Source organism: Arctopsyche grandis, chromosome 4, assembly GCF_051622035.1.
Source record: "Arctopsyche grandis isolate Sample6627 chromosome 4, ASM5162203v2, whole genome shotgun sequence".
Lineage (NCBI taxonomy): Eukaryota > Metazoa > Arthropoda > Insecta > Trichoptera > Hydropsychidae > Arctopsyche > Arctopsyche grandis.
The window spans coordinates 28,584,710-28,608,417 of record NC_135358.1 but is presented as its reverse complement, the minus strand read 5'-3'; the positions used below and the strand labels follow the sequence as shown (position 1 = coordinate 28,608,417).

At 34.9% G+C, this 23,708-nt stretch overlaps 3 protein-coding genes across 7 annotated transcripts; 1 reads left to right on the top strand and 2 right to left on the bottom strand.

The window, feature by feature from the left end:
- Positions 1 to 1,224: 1,224 nt before the first annotated feature.
- On the top strand, positions 1,225 to 16,446 carry LOC143910506 (uncharacterized). 5 transcript variants are annotated; one of them, XM_077429011.1, is made up of 12 exons: positions 1,225 to 1,416; positions 12,915 to 13,043; positions 13,131 to 13,239; positions 13,355 to 13,487; positions 13,588 to 13,649; positions 13,755 to 13,904; positions 13,982 to 14,062; positions 14,148 to 14,249; positions 14,331 to 14,432; positions 14,513 to 14,633; positions 14,704 to 14,847; positions 15,949 to 16,446. In XM_077429011.1, exons 2-11 carry the CDS (start codon positions 12,969 to 12,971, stop codon positions 14,843 to 14,845), a joined length of 1,077 nt encoding a protein of 358 aa, XP_077285137.1. In that variant the 5' UTR covers positions 1,225 to 1,416; positions 12,915 to 12,968; the 3' UTR covers positions 14,846 to 14,847; positions 15,949 to 16,446. The 5 variants fall into 5 exon arrangements, with proteins under 5 accessions (XP_077285137.1, XP_077285133.1, XP_077285136.1 ...); XM_077429007.1 differs by having other exon boundaries at positions 1,266 to 1,416; positions 12,915 to 13,055; positions 14,704 to 14,823; XM_077429010.1 differs by having other exon boundaries at positions 1,266 to 1,416; positions 12,915 to 13,055.
- LOC143910505 (uncharacterized) lies at positions 7,789 to 10,365 on the bottom strand. Its single transcript, XM_077429006.1, has one exon. The coding sequence runs from the start codon at positions 10,072 to 10,074 to the stop codon at positions 8,224 to 8,226; it is 1,851 nt and encodes a 616-aa protein (XP_077285132.1). The 5' UTR covers positions 10,075 to 10,365; the 3' UTR covers positions 7,789 to 8,223.
- Positions 16,447 to 19,642: 3,196 nt separating the features above from the next.
- Positions 19,643 to 22,248, bottom strand: LOC143910593 (transmembrane protein 138). Its single transcript, XM_077429126.1, has 4 exons — positions 21,889 to 22,248; positions 21,743 to 21,815; positions 20,028 to 20,199; positions 19,643 to 19,961 (listed from the first exon to the last, which is right to left on the bottom strand). Exons 1-4 carry the CDS (start codon positions 22,014 to 22,016, stop codon positions 19,852 to 19,854), a joined length of 483 nt encoding a protein of 160 aa, XP_077285252.1. The 5' UTR covers positions 22,017 to 22,248; the 3' UTR covers positions 19,643 to 19,851.
- Positions 22,249 to 23,708: the final 1,460 nt, after the last annotated feature.

Genomic DNA, 23,708 nt, shown 5'->3' with positions numbered 1-23,708 from the left:
GCTGTCGGCATAAATTCGATATAGATTGATAGTTTTGAAAGTCATCGAACACTAAAAAGTGAATTCAAAAATGTGTTCCATAGCGTTACCGCTGAATTGGTCCCTTGTAAGAGTATTCACATTCGGGAGAATCACAACTAAATTTGTCGAATCGTACGCGATAAGAGGAATTTGATTCGCGAATCGCCACATCGCATCATATCGGCAACACTAGGGGATTCAGAAAATTGTCAAGGAAGGTGGGCATTTAAAATGAAAAATAATAGTTAATAAATGGAAAACGAACTATTCCGTGAAAAGCGATCTCTAATATCACTAATAAATCGATCACGGAACATCTGGCACTCGAGTTCTCATTAGTACAATATTTTGCGTGTGTAATTTTCAATTGATGGAGTTTTTGGGTGCCAGACGTTCCGTGATCGAAATTTTAATGACGTTGCGCGAGATTATTTTTTGCGGAATGATTACCAAACCATAATAAACCTTTAAAAAAAAAAAAAGATCTCGTTAATTAAAGTCTGAACGCACTAGGCAACGGTTGTCTTCAACGACGTAGCGCAGCACATCGGAGTTGGTACAAAAGGCAACTTTGACTCGCAGTGTTGCGTTCTATCTCATACAATTTCATACAAACAATATTTAGCCACACTGCGTCGCTACAGTGCAATGCCACCTAGAGGTCTGTTCATACCCATCCAGCACGACCCGTATCCTGCAAGTACGGACAGTATTCTTTAGTACATTCTATATGGACGCGCACGAATGCGTAAATGCGCATGCGCGAATGGAGTATGAATACGTCCATATAATGTACCAAAGAATACTATCCGCACTTGCAGGATACCTGCAGGATACGGGTCGTGCTGAATAGGTATGAACAGACCTTAGTGTGGTCTATGTTTTATTCATAAAGACTTATTTTTTGAATAGTTAATTGCACGATCGGTCACCTTCATCTTTTATTATTTCAGTCCGTCTACATGAAGGGCTCGTAATAAAAACAATCGTGCAGTTATGTATGTAACATAAAAATAGAAAGAATTAAAATATATTTATGCAAATTAAAACTGAAAATATGTGTATGAATATGAATGAAATAAAACTCTTTGAATGGGGAAGATCCGCCTATGATCGACGGTTACATAGATGAGAGCAAGAGCCGAAGAGGTAAAGAGGTAGAAAAGGGCGAGTGGCGCTCGTAGAGGAGTGGAGTGGCGCGTCGAGAGGCGTCGGATGCGTCGCGCTCGCGTGCCGTCGAAGTCGTTGCTGTCGCCGCCGTCCATGTTGGGTCGGCCATGTTGTGTTGCCGGACGTGTCGGCGGCGGCATGAGTAGCGGCGGCCGTGTCGGCGGCCGCGCGACCCCCCACCTCGCCCTCCGCCCCGCAGTTCGCCCCGCAGCCGCGCCCCCGCAGGTCAGTCCGCCCGCCCCCCCGCCTCCGCCTCCGCCGCCTCCTGTCACCCCTCGCCCCCCGCCCCCCGCCCCCCCGCACCCCTGCCCTCGCTCGCCCCCCGCCCCGCACCCCCGCTGCGCACTCGCCGCTGCATTTGTTTATGTTTATTTTCCCGTCTGCGTCTGCCGTCTGCCGTTTCTTCGTCCTGACCGCGTCTGTCCTCCCACCGCCTACCACCACCTTCCACCCACCGCACGTCCAACGTCGACTCTTCGGACGCACCGCATCGCACCGTCTTGCATATATTCGCCTTGCTCCCGAACGCCCGTGTGACATTCTGTCATATTTGAAAACAACAAAAAAATGATTCTTTTGTTTTTTTATTTCTTATTATTGTTGTTTGTTTACCCGATTTCGCTAAAACCTCGATAACTCGAAATTACGCTATCTTTGATCTTCGTTTTATTAATAATAGACGCGTCTCTCTTTATACTTTGCCCTATGACATCGATCCTTTTTAAGTTCGATTAAAATGACCGATAATATTCGCACGTTGCATTCGTTGAAAAGTATTCGCGTGGATCGAGACGAGACAAAGTTTGCTCGACTTGTCTGTCTATGTTTTCGTCGCGATTTGTGCTTTTAATTCCATAACAGACCTGTCAAAATTTGTACGTTACGTTTCGTTCGTCGATGCTCTCTCACTTGGCACCCGTGACACTCGGTTCTGTGCCAAGTCTGCAATGTAAATATTTTTATCATAACGTAATTTAGTTTTCCGTCTCGATAACCAAATCGACTGGAATTGTCACGAATAAAATGTAAATGAATAATATTTCTTTTATAGTCTACACATATATATACATATACTGTCATATTAACACATAGGATACCACGGGCTATTGCTAAAGAAACAGGCGTGCGGCGGGGAGAATTTGCGCTAATCTTTGCATAAAACTGTAACTGTTTAAAATGTCATATCTCTTTTACCAGTAAACGTATAAAAGTGAAATTTGAAATGCAGTTTCGTATGGACTATCTTAAAATTTCGTAATTGTAAAATCAGTAAAAGTCAAACTGTGAGTCGCGTACTAATAAAATAAATAATTAAAATGTGTATAAATATGGCAAATATACATATTTTATAAATAAACAAAAAAAATCTAGCAGCAGTGAACCTTTGTGTAACAAAAACAACAAATGTTGTTATTTGAAACCTATAAATACAATGCAGTAAGATGCAATTCCATATGCGCTTTGGAATTGCCGACATCGAACAAGGTTAATCCTCTTTCGTCATAAATAACAATATCAGTGAGAGAATTTTAGGACATCGGCAAAATCTAAGAGGAACATAAAACAGATGTGAGAAAAAAAAAGGTCCCCCCAAAATGTGTTTATTACCTAGTGCAGTGGTTAGTAACCAGGAGTCAAGTGTAGGCAATAAATTACCGAAGAAATATAAAAGGGCACATAGTAAACAATGGTGATATTTTTTCAGAACATGAATATAAAAAAAATCAAACATATTTATTCAACTAAAAACACAAAAAAAGCATTCACCCAGCAAACTGCACCCCTTATGTAGATATTCACATTTGATTGATTGGTAGATATTTACACAATATTTATTTAAAAGTTTCCTTTATATTATAATATATTATCGATAAACTCACTTAATGGTTTTTGATAGTACTACATATTTTTATTATTTACACACACACACGTTATTTAAACACAATATGAAATTCATACACTAATGAAATTTTCGCTGGTTTCGAACCTCTGAGAAGGTCGATGACGATCTGTTCTATTATTTTTACAAACCTCCTATACGCTTTAGTTAAATAAAATAAAATTTGAGACATCTTCGGCATAACCAAAGAAATATTTTGTAAATTTAAAGAAATATTTGGTACATTTGCTATAGTCCAGTTTCTAACCTTCTAGATTTTTCAATATCGACTTTTTTTAAATTATTTTAGTTAAATATCACCAACGACATCTTTTACTAAGCCCCGATATGAATAAATTACAAGAAATACGAGGTTCAACGTGTTTTTTCTTTATATGAAGTAGGAGTGACGCAACGCACAAATTTGTGCGCACGGTAGCCAAAGGAAGTTTTTCAAACGCACAAATTTGTGCGCACGGTATCCTGTGTGTTAATATAAGTTTGGAAATGGAATGATATTTTTGAGAAGGCACATCAACATGTAATTCTACATTTGCGTTTTTTTAACATCTATAAAATATTGATATTTCAAATTTTCGTTCTTAAGATCAATTACTGAAATACATATGTATATTTGAGTCGGCTGTTTTCAAAGTTATAAAATTTTGCCACAAAATCAGTAGCCTTTATGTATACCTCCGGTAACAAATTTTTGTACATGAGATATCGCCAAACGTCTCGTGCACGAGATATGCGCCACAGATCTCTTTGGTTCTTTATGCGCTTTGCATATAAGCTATGTATTTTTAATATACGATTTTATTTATTTTTATAATTTCGTGTGGGATTTACCCCACATATTCCCAGGTCAAAACCACAAAGATGGCAACCCTATTCTTCAGTGTCGTTAATTACACCACCATATTTGCGTTTTACGCTCCGAGTATGGGCGTCAGGGTGCTGATCAATCAAGTTATAGCAATTATTGACTTTGCTATTTTCAAATCCAGGTTTTTTTAATTCTTCAACTGTATGTAGTAAATCACTCTGGCAAAAAAAAAATGTGAATCCCTCGACAAAGTTCTCCAAAAATCCACTGTTTAGAAAGTATTCTGTTTTTAAACTATCTTTCAACGATTGATGTTTTGCCTCTTTATTGTCTGTTTGGGTGGTTTGTTAAAATTTTCAGTGTAGTTGTTCTAGTCGTCAGTTATGTTCTTGGTTGTGCCTAATTTCTCCTTGCACAATTGATCAATGCCAATTCTCTGGCCAACAAAGAAACAAATGGTAGACGATTGGCTCCAGAATCAATTTTCATGTCATATGCTAACTTTCTTTCGTCAAGACAATTAGAACTTCATATCATAATTTCTTGCACACAACATCCTTGCCAATACCCCTCTCTTTTTTAAGAATTTCAGACCATACTCTTCTGTAGATGGTAGAGCGAATAAGCTATTTTTTTAATACAAAAAATATAATCTTTGATTTAAAAAGAGGCCTCCAGATAGTGAGAAAGTACCATCAATACATATATTACCAAGATTATCTACCTTTCTTGTTGGTTTGGATTTTTCGATTTATTGGAAAATTCTATATCAAATATTATCAAACTTAAAAAAATTTGTAGGTTTACAAAAACTGCATTTGGTTCAATTAACGATATTCATAAAAATATAAATTATACAAGGTTTTTATTATTAAAAATTACAAAAAATATTAATTTATAAAGTTTAACTAAAAGCCCACACAGACAGAGGATGGTCACGAGTTCAGCATTCTTTGTCATGTATGGACTTGTTAGCAACAAGGCACAAATCAAGCAGTCAGTTCACAGCAGTCACTCGGAACGGGTGAGCTCTTGAGTTATATTCACGCCAAGTTCTGCGACAACGTTCGCTACAGAAAAACTAATAGAATTAATCTTATAAAGAAATATTTTATTCGATTTAAGCAAGCCATAACAACATCAACCAGTGTCCACATTCAGTTGAAATGGTTTCAAAAATTACCTCCATTTTTGAACCAGAATACCAAATGTACTCTTTATAATACGTCTTGCACCAGAGTCTCTTATTACAGCTTTGTAATCCTTCATTGCAAATAGTTGCTTCAGCTGGAAAAGGTCTCATCAAAAATGTTTCCAATTTGAAATCGCCATCTCTGGTAAAAACTTGAGAGCACTGCTTCTTCTCTATCTGGTAATAGCTTTGGTCCTGGAATGTTCAATTGATTGTTAACTAACATTTTTTACATTGTGATAGAATGAAGACATTTGAAAAACTGTGCTATTACTGTCTTTTATATAGCTGCCAACATCAATCATATTAAATTTATCATATATATAATAGCGCTATTATGTGTATCTGTGTGAGATAACGCTCACCGTCCTATAATAGTCGTTTCGATTCACAATATATATGTACGTCACAGCTAAAACACTGCCAACAAAATGTACGAATATAATTAAAGAAAAAACTTCTATATATACTGTTTGCTACCAATGTTTACTACTGCATTCTTGAAAATTTTGTTTGATCTTTACGACGGTTAATTGGTCCGTTCTTTTACTGATAGTTTGAATCTTCAAATGTTTTTTAAACCATCCATTGAATGGGATACTGTTATTAGATTGGTTAAAAATAATATTTATGCCTCGTTGTACATGTTTTATTCAAGAATTAATTTTTAATATACATAGTTTCCACATATTGCTGTAATAGGTTTGTGTTTCTTTATTTGGTTTTGTCAAAGATTAATTAAAGATTATGTTCTTATGTTGCAGTGGTATACTTTTTATCAATACATAAATAATAAATATAATTTAGAGGCTTGAACGTGCAATACCCTTAATACAGAAAAAACTTCGTATTATTATATATATAATTTTTTAGCCTTTTATTTAGCTGACATGTTTTTGATACAATAACACAGCAACAAAAAAATTTGTGGATAGTAATCAATCTTTACTAAATTTGATCCACTAAATTCGAACATGACAATGATTTTCTTTGGTTTGTTCTCATTTGTAAGATATGTGCATTTAAAAAATATGTAATTTTTCATTTCTTTGGCTTTTGCAGTCTTTAACTCAAAATCTAGTATTACTGTGCCAAAAGTGAGTATTGGAATCAATAGATGTTTTTTCTGTTGATTGGGAAAACCCAAAATTAATACGCTTAGATGAAAAAAAATATTTTGATAGAAAACTAATTTTTGGCCAAAACTGCCCAATAAATGCATAATAGCGTAGAAAAAATATATACATATGTACATATTTGACTTTTAAAATTCGCTAGATAATTAATTACAAGTATTTAATAACAATAAAAAAATTGATTGTTTAGTCTCCGCTCTGGTAACTAAAAACGTGATTGTTGTTGCTCAGTCTAATGTATATTTGTGATAAAAGTAGATTATCTTCAAATAATCGACAATGACATATTACGCTAAAATTTACCAGCACCGTAATCCCGGTGCTCAAACCAATTTCAGCACCGAGAATAGGGTGCCAGAAAAGTCTGAAATCCTGGTTTCCAGGATTGGATGCACTAGTAACCAATATAATTTAAAAATAATAAGATGTAAGTTAGGCAAAGTACATAATTAATGAAAATAACAGCAAATAGATGTAAAACCCATGTTTCCAAGAAATGTTGTGATGTTTCATAATTTGACTGCTACTATAATGTTTATGAAAGAAGTGAAAATCTTGACATTACATGTTTATGCAATATTGTCAATAATTTTTTGACCGTTGAAACAAGATGATTTGATTACTATTTCCCAGCAGATGGGAAACCCTGCAAAATGACTAGTACATTAGTTCTTTGTTTTACTTGTCTAATGAATGCGAAAATGTGATATATGAGTGCTTTCTATTAGTGTATGTATATGTTGATCGTCTCATCTTTTTATTTACATACCAGTATTGTATCTTTTATAAAAAAAATCCTTAATAGAAAATTGATACATGACGATTTAATACAATTATGGTAGAATCTATACACTGTATCATTCTTGAACTTACAAGTAACTATTAGTTACTGCAGGAGAAATCCCGAAATTTTTAAAAATGAATTTGTTTTCTTGATCAAGAATTCAGACTGTCTTCAATAAAATTATTTATTTGTTTTTTTAGTCTCATTTACTTGAACAAAATCATTGGTTATTCAAAAAAATGTCTTAATATTTCTTACTCTGCACTTACTCTTACGTCTAAATTCAATATAGAAAATTGTTATTTCAAAAATATAAGTAGGGGAGGTTTTCACCACTTTCTAAAAAGGTTATGGCAGTTTGTGTACAATACAGAAAGACATTATCAGTATTTGGCACGACAGAGTTTTGAATAACACTTTTAAATGATACTTTTTTTTTGTTAAATAGTTTCAAATTTATAATCTGCAAAATATAATTAGATGCATAATAATCGGTTGACAGGCGCAAGGGAAAAAAATGCTATTTTGTGCACATTTAACATAGTATTATTCTTAACCCTCATTCTGGGAAATAAGGAAACAATCGTATATGAAAAACGATCTAAATATTATCGCGAAACATTACCCTCTTGTTCAAAACTATGCCGTAGTAACCCACAATACTCGTATAGACTAGTTATAAAACGATGCAAAAATTTCCCAAATAACATGAACTTATTGATGCTCGGGGGAACTGTGGAGATTCAGTGTATAAATAAAAGAACTGAGTTTTGTACAATTAAGTTTATATCGTTTATTTCGTAAACAATAGATTAACTTATATAATATCTTCCAAATATTTGGATTGTTAAACTTCTATAAAAGGTTTATAGTATAATTTTTGTAAATTTTATTAATCTTACGCTCAGTTGTTAATAACTGGAGACATGAGCATTAACAGAGTTTTGTTGAATTAATTTTTACTCATTTAAATAATAATAATACAATTTTTGGTCAATATAAAAAAGTATATTTTGCAAAAGCTCCTATTAAATATTTGTATCGATTTGTATCATATTATAGGTATCTTCTCCTACATTTACGTCAAATATCACTATGTTGATATATATATATATATATAAATAGTTATACGCTACGAACGTAGTAAATACCGTTTACTATCGTTTTACAATGTTTTTTCCGCGTCGCACTGAACATTCACAGCCGTTTGTTTTAATTTTCCACAAATTCGTTTTTAGACATATTAACCAAATGCTCCGTCTGTTCGACGGTCATCGCTGCAGTCAAAGTTATAGTTTCCAACGATGTCAGGAGCATAGGTGGTTTTTTCAGTTGAGGGTGATGCGTCTTAATGTGAGCTTTCAGTGCCGAAGACTGTTGGAAAGGCGCGCCGCAGGCTGAACAAATGTATGGTTTTTCGCCCGTGTGCGTCCTCACATGCGATACCATGTCGCTCTTTTGTGTGAAGGCTCTTCCACAGTGCGAGCACTCGAACGGCTTTTCTCCCGTGTGCGTGCGGCGGTGATTTTTCAGTGTCCCGAGAGCCGTGAAACGAAGGGAACACAGATCGCAAGCGTACGGCCTCTCTCCGGAATGAATTCTTCTATGTTTAACTAAAGAGCTGGACGTGGTGAATCCCGTCCCGCAGGTGTCGCAGACGAAGGGATGTTCTCCCGTGTGCTTTCTCAAGTGTGCGTCGAGTTCACCCTTGGACACGAATTTCGCCTGGCAGGTGAGACAGTCGAAAGGCTTTATGGCCGAGTGTCTCATCAAGTGCTGTTTCAAGTTGGTGTTTTGAGAGAATCCCTTTCCGCATATGGAACACAGGTACGGTTTTTCGCCACTGTGCGTTCTCAGGTGGTCTTTCAATGTGGAGAGCATGTTGAAACCCTTGTCGCAGTGCACGCACTGGTGTCTCTTTTTGCCCGTGTGATTGTTCATGTGCAGGATCAACTGGTCGGGTCGGGTGAACGCCCGATGGCACAGGGTGCACTTGTTCGCCTTCTCCTCGTTGTGCGTCAGCAGGTGCTGTTTCAGATTCTTCCTCTTGGCGAACACTTTGTTGCAGAGCGTGCAGGAGAAGTGCGTCTGCCCCTTGGGCAGGGGACCCGAGTGCTTGGTCATGTGCGCGGCGTACGAGTGCTGGTTGTCGTACTGGATGTCGCAGATGGTGCACTTGTACATGACCCGCAGGATGAGTCGAGTGTCGCCGTCGCGCTGCTCCTCCTTGATGGTGGCCACGGCGCCCCCGCCGCTCGTCGTCACCCTCCCCACCGTCTTGCTCGTCGAGTTGTCGTCATCGTCGTCGTCATCGTCGTTGTCGTCTGCGCTCGACTCGCCCGGAGACACCAGCTCGAGCACGGGCCGCGTCGCCCGGTCGCCGTGCGCGCGCAGCCGGTGCTTGTCGAGGTGGTCGCGGCGACCGAACCCGCGCCCGCAGCACTCGCACTTGAACTCCTCGCTTCCACCTTCGTGCACCGCCATGTGCCGCCGCAGCGACTTGGCGTTGGAGTACGACTTGCGGCAGAGCGAGCAGGCGAACGGCTTGAACCTCTTGGCGGGCTCCGAGGGCGCCTCCGCCTCCACTTCTGCCTCCGCCTCCTGCTTGACCAGCGCGTCCGCCTTGAGCTGTCCGTCGTGCAGCTGCGTCTCCGGCTCCACCTTGAACATGAAGAAGTCGTCGTCGTAGTCGTGGTGGTCGACGTTGACGTCCAGGTCCACGCTGACGTCCACGTCGGCCGCGTCGTAGTGCGCGATCGCCGGCAGCTCGTGCTTGACGTCATCGTGGGTGAGGGTCAGGGGGAGGGGGAGGGGCAGGGGGAGCAGGAGCTGGTGCAGGAGGCGATCGGTGTGCTCGCACTGGCGTCTGAAGTCGACTGCGGCGTCGAGACGGAGCGCGCACTCCGCGCACAGCTGCTGCGGCAGGCCGTCGCCGGGCGAGACGCGCACGGAAGCCACGAGCCGCAGCAGCGCGCAGGTGTCCTCCTCGAGCGAGACGGCCTGCTGCGGCTGCGGCTCGGCCATGCACACGCGACACACGCGCCCCGCCTGCACGATCTCCATGTCACAGCGGCGGCGACAGCGACAGCGACCCAGGCGAGCCGCCGCGGCCGCCCGCCATCATGCCGAGCGTTGCCAACCGCAAGGCCGCGAACGCCGACGCCGACACTGCACCCGCTTCGCCACCACCGAATACCATTTTGACATTTATTTATTTATTTGGAAATTTTACATAGATTGATAGTAAAAAAACATAATTATGTCAGGTAAACCATTAATAATTTTCACATATAGGTAAAAAAAAGAAAAGCTCAAACATTTAAAATAAGAAACAAAAATGATAATAGAGTAAGATAGTTAAAGAAAACAAAAAGAAAAAAATAGAAATAACAGTATAGTAAAAATATCAAAATAATAAGAATAATAATATGATAAAAATTATGAAATAATAAAAATAATATAATATATAACAAAAAACAAAAAGACAAAATAAATACATCAAAATAAAAATTCATAATCACAATCGTAAATTTTCAATAAAATTAATCATCGACAAACAAATTTGCAATAATCACTCTAGCTTGTATAGCATTAATATTAAATAAGTCAAACATAGAAATTGTTAAAATTAGTGTGTTGACGGTGGAGCTTGCACGCCAGATGAATGAGCTTCTTCCATAATTAGAAAAAGTATTAGGTATGTAAAGGAGCTCATTACATCTAGTCATTCTATTTGGCACACGCAATGATAGTCTGCTCAATAATTGAGAACAGTCGATCGAGCCGTTAAGGATGACATGACAACCCTCTTTCGCTTTTTTCGTCTTGACGAAATTCGTTGTCCACTGTAAGGGCGGTTTCAGACTAGCGTTTTTTTTTTATATATACGCATACGCGCTTACACGCGCGCTACTTTTCAAAAAACCGAACGCGCGTACACGGGCTTATTCCGGCGTTTTCGCTCGAACTATTAGTGATGATTTAGTATCAACATGGATAATACGAGCTTATAAGCGCGTCTACGCTCGTGCGAGTTGCGCGTATGGAAAACGACGCGGCTATACGCGCCTACATGCACTTCAAAAAACGAGATTATACGCTAGTCTGAAACCGCCCTAAGGGCATTCGAATCAAAACACTACTATTCTTTATAGGGCAATGGAGTCGCTTCAAAATACTCCGACTCTGACTTTTACCTTATGCTTCGACTCTGATTTTAACCCTCGAGTACCGATACGTCAAAAATCACACACGCAGCTACGTGGGGGTACAAAGACGCCATAAGGTGCGCATTGTTGGCCAATAAATCGGATCTACCTCACGGGCCGGAATGTGAAATGCCGGAAAACGCAAATATCGGAAGGCAAATATCGAAAATCGAAAGATAAAAAAGGGTGCATGGTAAACATACTCACTTAATTTGCGCGAGCAGGATACAACAGGAACAAGAAGAACAGGCTTTTCCTCCCGTATTATTGTGCGCGCGCAGAATACGGGAGGAAAAGCTTGTTCCTGCTGTATCCTGTTCGCGCAAATTAAGTGAGCATGTACCGTTTACCATGCACCCTTTTTTTTTGATCTTTCGACTTGAGATCTTTCGATTATCGATCTTTGCCTTCCGATATTTGTGTTTTCCGACATTTCACATTCCGGCCCGCGAGGTAGACCCCAATAAATCATATATATATATATATAAATATTGTGTTAAAGGTCAATATCTTTATTATCCATGAGTATGTATATATTTTTTTTCGCGTTCCATTCATTAGGATATCTTTGTGGAATACAATAAATTTCGGCTAAATCCTACTACTATTTAACAAATAATTGAAAAAATAAGAATTTTGGCGTTGAGGTGTATCGATACGGGAGGGTTAATGAGATCGACTTTTCTTATCAACGTATAAAATTGTTCATGAAAATAATAGCGGTTTTCAAAATATAAAAGAAAAACTTATGGTTTTACCCTACTCGCCCTAAACTTATGGTTCTCTTACGTTGTAAAGGCTTTCGTTTGTACACATTTGCAGCATTAGTGCAAGCGAGATGGCGAGCGAGATGACCGTTCGCCATCCGACTTGCTATCTCGCTTGCACCAACGCTATCTGGTTTACGCACACGGGAACTGAACGACAGTTCGACAAAAAAAATATTGAGATGAAAAATCAATCCTTATGAATGTGGTGAAATAAAAAACTGGCCAAATAAACGGAACATAACACAGAGAAAAAAATCCGCTAAAAAAAATATTTTTGACTTAAAATTTGCTAGACAATTAATTACAAGTATTTTAAAACAATAAAAAATCACCATCAATAGAAAAAACATCTGGCTATTGCTAAGCTAAAAAACTAAAAATCGCGCATTTTTTTAAACGCTCATATCTACGATCACTAACCAACAAAAATCAATATCGTATTCGAATTCAGTGGGTCAAACTTAATAAAGATTGGCTAGTCTACGCTCTGGTAACTGAAAAACGTGATTTTGTGTTGCTCAGTGTAGTTGAATTATTTTAATATTTTTAACTTACATAATTGGTGGGCCGGAATCGACAAAAAAAAACACTTCACTACGGCTGCCACAAAATAGAAGTTTTTAGGGATTGTGATCGACAATATATTGACACAATAAATCTATCGGTCAAAATATTTTAAACAGCGTTTATAATGTATCAAAATTTAGCCAACCGCTCGAATTTTGAAATTCCTCTCTGGTTTATCTCATTATCATATTTCATTTCAAAGTTGACACGTTCCAACTCTACTGATTACGGGTTTCATTTTGCTACACATCGAACATCACATCACATAGAACTATAGTGATGTTTGTTTTATTGAAAAAATCAAATAAACATTTTAATTTGAATAAAATATATAAATATAGATATACTTTCTTTGCAGATGGTTTACCCCGAAGCGAAATAAACATCGGCTATATAGAAGTTTTCGTTTATTATGGCAAGTCATACAGATATCATGTGTGAGGTAGAGATATCTGATGGAATGGTCGAAATAGATGGGGATGATCAGGTTGGAATAAAAGTTAGTGCTATTTTACACTCAAACGGTGACCGAGTGATTAAACGATTTTTATTTTTATTGTTTTGTCTCTTTCAGTATGAAGAAATTGAAACTTCACAATATGAAGAATATATTGCTGAAGATCAATACGAAGAAGTCGAAGAGCAAGTTATTGGTATGCAACCGTTGGATGAGAGCAATTATGGTGAATATTTTCCCAAACTATGTATTCGACGACGTATACATATTTACCTAGTTTTCTATTTACCTTTATTAAATAAACGTATTAATTTAATGTTTTAAAAAAACTGGCATTCTAGGTTCAGATGAAGTAATTTTAGGTACATCCGCTCACGAGGAAGTGTTGGACGTCACCGGTGATCCTCTGTGCACTGTTTACACTCCTTCTCTTACCAACAATTGTGGAATTGTTCGTTTACCATCTGCACAAAGGTTTGTTATAAAATTCACTTCAATTGATTTGTAAACGTTTATTTTTTGGTATTTTTGTAAATGTTGAGATAAACTTTTTATTTTTCTTTTTATCTTTCAGAAATAAAAATAATGTACGTAGACTTCAGAGACCAACCGGAATGCAGCAAATAGTACCTTTAGGTAATTTTTTTGTAATTATTATTCAATTAAAAACATTCATCTGTGCACTTAGTTTATATAAACAAGAAATATATTAAATAACAAACCTTATATACATTATTTTAGATGATATGCATGTTGGAATAGGAGCGAATCCTGCATTAGTGATGGGTAATAATAGAGGGGTTTCTCGAAGATGGGAACAAAAACAAGTTCAAATAAAAACTATGGAAGGGGAATTTAGTGTGACTATGTGGGCGACTGGCGAAGATGACGGTTTGTGTTTTATTTGAAAATTTAAGTTTTGATTGCGTTTATTTCAACTTCATTTATCCATACATTATTTTTAACAGATGATGGGTCAAATCCAGAGCCAGATCCTGATTATACGGAGTATATGTCAGGAAAAAAAATACCTGCTGAAGGAATACCAGGTTATATTACGGCTGATAATAAAACGAAGTAGTTTATTTTTTTCTTTTTAGTTGTTAAAGCTATTGTATTTTATTTATTTTTTAGGTCTGGATTTATCAGATCCAAAACAGTTGGCTGAATTTGCAAAACCTGGTTATAAATTAAAAGTTAAAAAACAAACCCAAGAAAGTCTTGATAGAACGATAGGTATATTATACATATGTACATATTTATATTTGTAATCTATATGAGATTATAGTATTATATTTTTTATATTTATTTTTATAGGTTGTCCTCACAAAGGATGCAATAAAATGTTTAGAGATAATAGTGCCATGAGGAAACACTTACATACACACGGACCTCGTGTCCACGTGTGTGCCGAGTGTGGTAAATTATTTTAAAGGATTCGAATGCCTTATTTTTATTTGAACTATTGAAGTAACCGAGTGTACCTTTTTTTATTTTAGGAAAAGCCTTTGTAGAATCATCGAAATTAAAACGACATCAATTAGTTCACACGGGAGAAAAACCTTTTCAATGTACGTTTGAAGGATGTGGAAAACGATTTTCATTAGATTTTAATCTTAGGTAAATTGCACTATTTTACAAAGTGTTTGTTCGTTTGAATTCCATCTTAATTTTATTTTTTTATTTTTAGGACGCATGTTCGTATTCATACGGGAGATCGTCCATATGTCTGTCCTTTTGATGGATGTAATAAAAAATTTGCCCAAAGCACTAATTTAAAGTCTCATATCCTCACTCACGCCAAGGCCAAGTCAGTACAATCTTATCACTAAATGTATGTTTTATGTTTTTTTTAGTTATAAATTTAATTAAGATCTAGTTTTAAGTATTGTATATTTATATAAATTCTCTTATGTTATCTGGATGATGATTGAATAAAAAAAGTGTATTTATATAGGTAAGTATTAATTTATAGATCTATAATTGTAAAAAAACTAATTTGAATTCCGCATTTGGATTTCATTATTTTTCTAAATCTACTTCATGTGGTGTTTATAGTTCATTAATCTGGAAGCAAATAAAAAGGCTTCCCATGATTAATCCACATTTTAAGAATTTCATAATGCATAAAGTATATTCTTTGAAAGAAGTAGAAGATAACCTGTTGTGAAATCAATAATTATGGAAATATGCTGAATTACAGCTTTCAAATACCACTATCCTGTCAATGATTTATATATTTATAGTGAATAAATATAATTTTTTTTTAAGAAAGTGCATTTGGTTAGTTATTTAATCGCCTTCATAACTTTAAAATGCCAATGTCTTGCATGATTTACGGTTTTCAATTGGGAAGCCAAATAATATGAATTTATATATTTAAAATAAAGAAAAGGTGCTTAAATTCGTTTAAACGTTTCAACACTTTTTTGTTTGAAATAAACTATAATATATGTATATTGATGTTTTATTTCATCATTCTGCATATTATAAGTTAATGTGGTAATATGTTACAGTGAAAGCATATTTCAAGTGAAAGCATATTTCAAGTGAAAATATATTTTCACCAATTCAAGCAGTGAAAATGTGTCAAACAATGAATTTACAACGTTTAACTCTATAAATTTAACCCCAACAACCCAATCTTAAATGAATAGGGCCAATCCTTACAATCTATCCTAACCCTTAAATAATACCAACCCTAACAATCTAATCTTAAATTAATAAAACCAACCTTGAAAATGTAACTGGTTATGATTTCACTGAAACTGTGAAAATATATTTTCACTTGAAATATAATTGTTCATTTGAAATAAATACTGATTCAGAATTGTCACATGGTTATTTTGAATTTAGTATTATCATTGGCATCAGAGCGTTGTTTAATGTAATCGTATTAATGAAAACAAATCTTATATTTTAATTTATATTACAGAATAAGAAGTACCTTAGGGAGAAGTTCAATGAATTACGAAACTAGATCTACACCGCAATATGTGCAGATGAAATCACCTGTTGATGGGCAACAATTCATTGTTTATGCAGAATGAGGAAATTGGCCCTCGTGGCCGTTTCAGCAATATCTTCCGAACACTTCTGCAGCTTCATGATATTTTGTCTGTATAATATTTGTTGAGAACACATTTGTGTCTTCATCGTTCTGATAAAAACACTCAATATCAATTTTCATTTTGAAAATGCTTCAGTTGCTATCATTTTACTTAAAATATTGTTGATGCTGTTTAGTTATTTTGTTTCATACCTGTTAAATAATTCTTAATGAAATTTACCTGATTGTTGATTTTTCAATAAGCAAGATTTCTTTAATATCAGATAACTGAAATAACATATATTAAATTGGCATTTTATGATGTATTAATATCAAGATGAAATTGCAAATATTAATTTATTGGTGTAGATCTTTAAACTGTATAAAAAAAAACTCGCAACTTGGAAATGTAAAGTTTGGAATATCATTGTTCGTTCATCTTGGTTATTTATATATATATATATATATATTATAGTTACAAAATGTTCAAATTTAAATTTATAACATTATTTTGATAAATATTGGTGTTTTGATCATGAAGTTGAAGATGAAGATACATTTTTAAATTTATTGATCGGTGTTTGGTATTGAAAATATACATTTTCTTGTGATGCCATGAATGTTTCTAGTGAATAAAAATATTATAAACAAGGGGGAAAAAACAGTTATCGGCGTGAGACTTTTTTTTAAGACATAGTGAATAGTTATTAGTGATGTGTAATTGTGATGATACCAAGTGACAAAAGTGGACACCATGATATATGATGATATGTCAACAATATTGCAGTGAAAAATCTCACTTCCTTATTGCTATTTTTATAAAAACCAACTTTGTAATACATTTTTTTCTGATATAAACAGACCGCAATACTGATTTATAGATTTTGAGTTCTATAAAATGCCTATAAATAATAATTATTTAAAAGTTTGTTTTTTCTATTACTTGTATATTAAAGTGAAAGTTTCAAACTAATTTGATAATTAATTTTTTTTTCTACATTAGTTCAATTTTGTTTTTTCTATTTTGTATACCTGGAGCATGGTACCGTAAACTTCAATTTAATCAAATGTTCATTATTATTTCAAACCTAAGTATAGAAGTACTTCATTAGTTTTATTTTTATATTTCATTTGTGATAAAAATGCATCATTTAGTTGTTAGTGCAATTGAAGCTCATAATATAGTTTACCATTTTAAAAACATGTATTCTTTTTCAATAAAAATAATTGAATTGGTTACTTTCATTTTGGAAATGTCGAATATACAACAGATTATATAATAAAAGTGTGCAATATATGTATATGTATTGTTTAGAATTGCTCAATCGAAATTTGTAATGCACATAAGATAGAACTGGGTATTACTGTATGTAGTTTTCAATTGAAAATGTAACCCACTTAAAAGAAATTTCAAGAAAATTAGTTTTCTAAGAAATCTTCCTATAATAAGTTGCATTTCAATTGAAGACTTCAACTGTGTGAAAATTATTCAGATACATTCACTATAGCAACAGTCAGTCAATGTTTGCATCAATCCCAATGTGTTATGATGATTTTTCGTACATGTAATAACTTCCTCGATTCATTTGTATGAATTTACTACAATGCGAGTGAATTAATTAACTCGACACACTCAGCGTCACATAACAAAGGTCAAAATGTAAATGTTGCAATGCTTATTTAATATTTATTCAAAAATATTCATATATAATTTATTCTTAAACATTCATGTCGCTCTGCTTAGAGAAATACAAAAAATAATAATACTATGTCAGGGTTACCAGTTGTTACATCTTTAATGTTTACGTCGCAAAAATACTTCTGAACGTAACAGTGAATCCATTTTTGTTCTCATCAGTTGAATTATGGCGTTCGTTTAAAATTTATAATGAATTAAGTCACATTCGCTGATTGTAAAAAGAATTACTCGTTTATTTATTTTAAATTTGATATATTAGAAATATAAAGTATTAGAATTACATTTTCATACTGACGAGGATACATAGTTAGTTGTGTATGTTGTGCCTTTATGCAGAAAATTCAAAATGTTGAGGAACAGTTTTATTGCGGTTAAAATGGACGTTGAATTTATTATACTAAACCTGACCATGGAACGTTTCAATCGATTTCAATTTTTTTTACTATTATTTTATTTCTTAATTTTTGTACAGAAGAAATAGTGTAAAAAACTCAATTAAATTGTCCAAAATTGAGCGTTTTATATATGTATGTATAGCACATATTAAATGTTTTCATAGCAGATAAATTCATCTCGTGTATATACTACTATAGGTGACCGGAAAAGTGCACTCACTTGAGATAGTTGCACTCTCGAGACATCCAAACTTTCAAAGATGCTCAAGGAGAACTAATGCAATAGAATTCCACAAAAAAGCATCAAGGAGTATTTGGATGTTATCCGAGGGTGTTAACCTTTTTTTTGTGGAACGCCTTTCGAAATTATGACCTCGAAACTGCGCTACTATTTAGTGCATCTTTCCGGGAGCCATTACTATATACATATATGTATATATATATAAATGTTTTGTGTCTAATCTTTCTGGCATCATATTCATATTATCAATGAATTGAATATGATATTGGAACTCATTTTCTATAAATTTTGTAATAAACAGATAGTTTTACTTATATTTTCATCTATCAAAAACTGTCAGCACTCATTGGATGCATGCGTTTACCTGTAAATTTTGATTGTACAAACATATACACATTATTGTTTACGATACTTGCAGATTTTTATAATGTACTAACAGTGTGTATACAAAACATTAAAATAAGACATTGACATTGTGACAAATAAAGAAACATTATTTTATATTAAAATATAGGTCTATAAGAAATGATTATAAAACATCTGTATGGTAACACTTGAGTGATGAATGTACGTCATCAGATTGAAACCTTATGAATCACTTTCCCTTTTAATCAAAGAATGTGGAAATAAGATACACGCACACCTATTATGTTATATATATATGTATGTTTAAGTGCTGTTCTGACATCTTTGTTCCTCTTGTTTGGTGAAATATCGAACAATGTCAATTGTCACATCGCCACATGTAATCGTTGGATTGTTACGACTTCGTATGTATTTTTGAATTTTGATTGTGTTACAACGATATTTGCAATTGAATACGTCGCTACTTAAAAAATAAGTGGTAGTTTGGTAACGAGTCTTGGAAAAGTGCTGTGATAGATAGACATACGATGATCCGATACAATCTATGCGTAAAACGTTACATGCCAATAGATGAGCGCTGACTTTGTGGTAATTAATGTTTTCATTTACGTATGTAGATCATTCGTATATTGGTGACGAAAGTTTATGGACAAATAATGATTATTTTTCTTTACATTTTGTGAATATGTTCAGATGTGTGACCTTTTTGTTAATGGAAAATTTTCAACAAAATAATCAAATGTTTCTTTCGGTAGCGATATTGCTTTTGATATTTTTTTATATAAAAAATTAAAACGGCATCCATAAGTTAAGTTTTAGTAGGTTCATATTAAATAAACATGTAAAGTTTATTTATAAAAAAAAAAAACAACAAACATTATGTATAAGGGAGTGTATTTTCAAATATAATTAATTTTTCGCAATAAAACTGCAAAATTATAAGTGCATTTTATTTCCTTCTTATGGATTCAGATAGGAATAAAAAAAAATGACTAGAATTGTATTAACCAGACTAGAATGCTGTGAGTATAAGTAATCTTAAATAAAACAGATTGTGCGTTAACGCCGTTGACAGGCTGGTCGATTGTTCAATTTCTTTGGGTCAGTTGGTTATTCATCCAATCGATATCTTCGTAAAAGCGTGGGTCGCTGACTCTCAATGCAGCTTTTTTGTACAGATGATAGTAGCATGGAGCGACTGCAAAAAAGTATTCGATGAGATAAGCTGGAAGCGGTTTCAAATTCTATCGCTATAAATACTTACTTATGCGTTGTAAGACAAAAGCCAGGGCCAATGGAGGTGTCACCGGTTGCATGGGATTGTTCCATTTGATGAGGAGCCAATATGTATGGCAGCCTACGCAGCTGCACCAGTAGACGAGTATCAAGACGATCAAAAATTTGAACTTTTCAAATAGACACTGGATAAGTCCAGCCTGGAATGTATTTTTTTAATATTATAATGGTGCACATGTTTAAGTATACAGTAAACTCTCGATTATCTGGGCTAATGCTGGCGAGAGGGCACGGATAATCCGAATCATCAAATTTTGACTTGGTTTCGAGTATAATGTCATATTAATAATACAAACTTGTAAAAACCGGAAATCGCCTCATCCTACTTGCAAGAAAACCTCATCCGAATCCAAAAGTGGTTGCAGATATGGAGAGTGCGGGCAAATGAACAAAAATCTGTCCATGTAACCTTCACAATGAGGAGGAAGACTTGTCCTCCAATTAAGTTGAACAACGCAGTGATCCCACAGGCAGAGGAGGCAAGATACCTGGGCGTGTACCTGGACCGCAGGTTGACATGGAAGAAGCACATCTGGACAAAAAGGAAGCAACTAAACTTCAAGTTAATTGGAAGGAATTCAAAACTGACCACGGAGAACAAACTCTTGGTTTATAAGGCCATCCTCAAACCAATATGGATGTACGGGATACACCTATGGGGGTCAGCGAGCAAAACGAACGTTGAAATAATCTAAAGGTTCCAGAACAAAATCCTGAGAATTATACTGGACGCTCCCTGGTTTGTCCCGAACGACATAATCCACCAAGATACGAGGATGACAACGGTCATTGAAGAGTCAAGTTCTGCGGTGTCAAAATATAAAGAAAGGCTTAGGAACCACCTCAATAACAAGCCAATAAAAAGACTCGGGAGAGGTGATCCCTTGGACCAGTAACAGAGAGTGAATTGCCAATGGGCATTTCACCCACAAGCTAGGGAATAAGAAAGGAAAGAAGAAATGCGCCGAATGTCCCGAGGAGGACAGATAGCTGCATGTAAATTGGAAGAAAAAAAAAAGATTTCTTAAGAAAAACGCTTATAGTTAGGCAGATGTGTGGCCGTTAGTACCTATAGTTAGTACTACTGTTGGCAAAATAGAAAAAAAATCTAGTCAACCAGCCAGACGAAGCATTGAAGTTGTCTACTAATCCTAATTTTTCATGGAAAAACTTGGCTGTTTCCAAACACATTCGACCGCTAATTGGTATTCCTTCTGCTCATTTTTTTTGATACTTTTTCGTTTTGAAGGACCTGCAGAACCATCACAATCTCTCGCGAATGCCTCTAACTTATTTTTTTGTTTAACTATATTTCGAGCAGGTTAATAGCAAAGAAAATAATTTCACACACAAAGTAATTGATAATAATTAAACATACGTATGATCGGAAAAATCTGCTCTGAATACACGCACTTGTTACTTTTACGATGATCAAAAGCGACTGAAAGAATTGGCGCAATAGTAAAATACATTTAAAAAGGGGAACGAAAAACATTTCTGTGTGACATAATTTGTTTCAAATAAGACGCATGTTTACGGTCGCAATCAATCGGTGCGTCTTATTATCATAAAAGAACAAAATTTAATCAATTTAAAAAAAATAATTAATATTTTTCAAACACGGATAATCCGCACCCGGATAATCGAGAGTATAGTGTATTTGTGAAATGTTATTCAACGTACCTGAAATAAGTATGTCGAGAAAAAGTTGACGAGCATTGCTGTCATAGCTAATATGAGTAGGAAGTCCTGTAATCTGCAAAATGTAATGTGAGAGAATTTCGGTACAAAAACATCGTATAAAATATAACTCGTATAAAATAACTTACAAAAACATAATCAATATTGCGGAATGACTCCTAGGAAACAGGGCGATACAGTTCAGTACCAAATCAGCAATTAATAATCCATATTGGATAAATAAAATAGCAGAGTATTTTGACACGGAGAGTTTCATTTTATTAGAAGCTTTTTATTAGTTTCATTTATATTTATGTATTTTTAGTTTGTATGACATGTTGAGGCTTTGACATTTGTTTGTATCTGAAAATGTTGGCCATAGCAGCGGGAACGTTAGCATTTTATTGATTATATTTGGCTTGTATTTTACGGTTTGGTGATTATTATCACGGAACATCTGGCACCCGAAAAGTCCATCTACGAGAGTATTCATCGTTTAGTATACAAGTGGTCAGTATAAATAATAAAAGGTTAGTGAAATGGTCAGAACTAATGCTAAATGGTAAGTTTTATTTAGACAAATGACCAGTATTACTTTTTGATTGGTATCAACCATTGATATATTATACATCAATGGTATCAACCATAGAAGTAGAATGCATAGAATGGTCATTGTTAACAAAAATACCGTCTAAAAACGAGTCATCGAAGAGAGAGTCGGAAAGTCAGAAAAGAGACAAGAGAGAGAGAGAGAGGCGAAGTTTAGCAAACAATGAACAAACTCTGCCGCGCAGAGTTTTTGTATCAACATTTTTGGAGGCTGAGAGCGATTCTATGGTATCAACACAAAGTTGATACGATCTTTAGACAATTCCACCCAGGGGCGTCATTTGGGGGGGGGGGCTGGGGTGGTTAGCCCCCCCCCCCTCTAGATTTGAACGGGACTATCCACGGTTTATTGTATTATTATAAATTTGAATTCAAATCTAAACCAACAAAAATAGAATATTAAAAGTATTTAGAACATCTTCAGGTATAAACACGTCGATTTTTCGGAGAAAAATTTTAACTCCCAAAGATATTTTATTTTGTTGTTTGTCTTGCTTTGGAAGATATTTTTAAAACTCGTTTATTCTGTAAAACAAATTGTTGAATAGGATTGCCTTTTTATTACTGAAAAAAATCATATACAATAATTTTTTTAATATAATATACCTCCCCCCTAGAAAGTCATCTCTTTCAGGTAAAAAATGTTGCCCTCTTCCTGGGAAAAGCTGAAATGACGCCCCTGATTCTCTCCAACTGGCATTGCTATTTGTTTTGACGATCGTACGTCATATTTTTATAATATCCATTTGTTATTTATATGTACTGATATTAAATAATATAATACTGACCATTTTGTTAATAAAATACTGGCCAAAAACTGATTTATTCAGTATTTTTAGCTTTAAGCTTTTTTTATTCAAGTTAAAAATTTAAAATGATGTGTAAAGTTTAAAAGCCGAGTGTCGTTTATGTTAAAATGTGAGTTTGATTGCAACTATAAGGGAAAAATAATGCATTTTTGACTACAACTAAACAAATTACTTATCATATTAATTAAGTTTTTAACGGAATGGACAAACAAATGACTTATGCAACTATGCCTCTATGTATTGTTCGAAATGAAAACATTTCTAAATTATGTAGATTAATGAATGAATTAATGAATATTGAACATTTGTGGCAAATATAAAATGGATTGTATTTAATTAAAGGCACGTTCGAAATTATTCATTAAAAAAGAAGTAAAAGGTACGAAATTAGCATAATAAAATTATGATTCCTGTGTGCTGCCGAACAAACAATGTATTCGCTATTCAAAATGTATTTATAATTTCCATGTTTTGATACATTTGACGAAAATTAAATAGCATTTGGTTGATAAATAAATCTGCATAGTATTTATCACGTCGATATTGTGCAA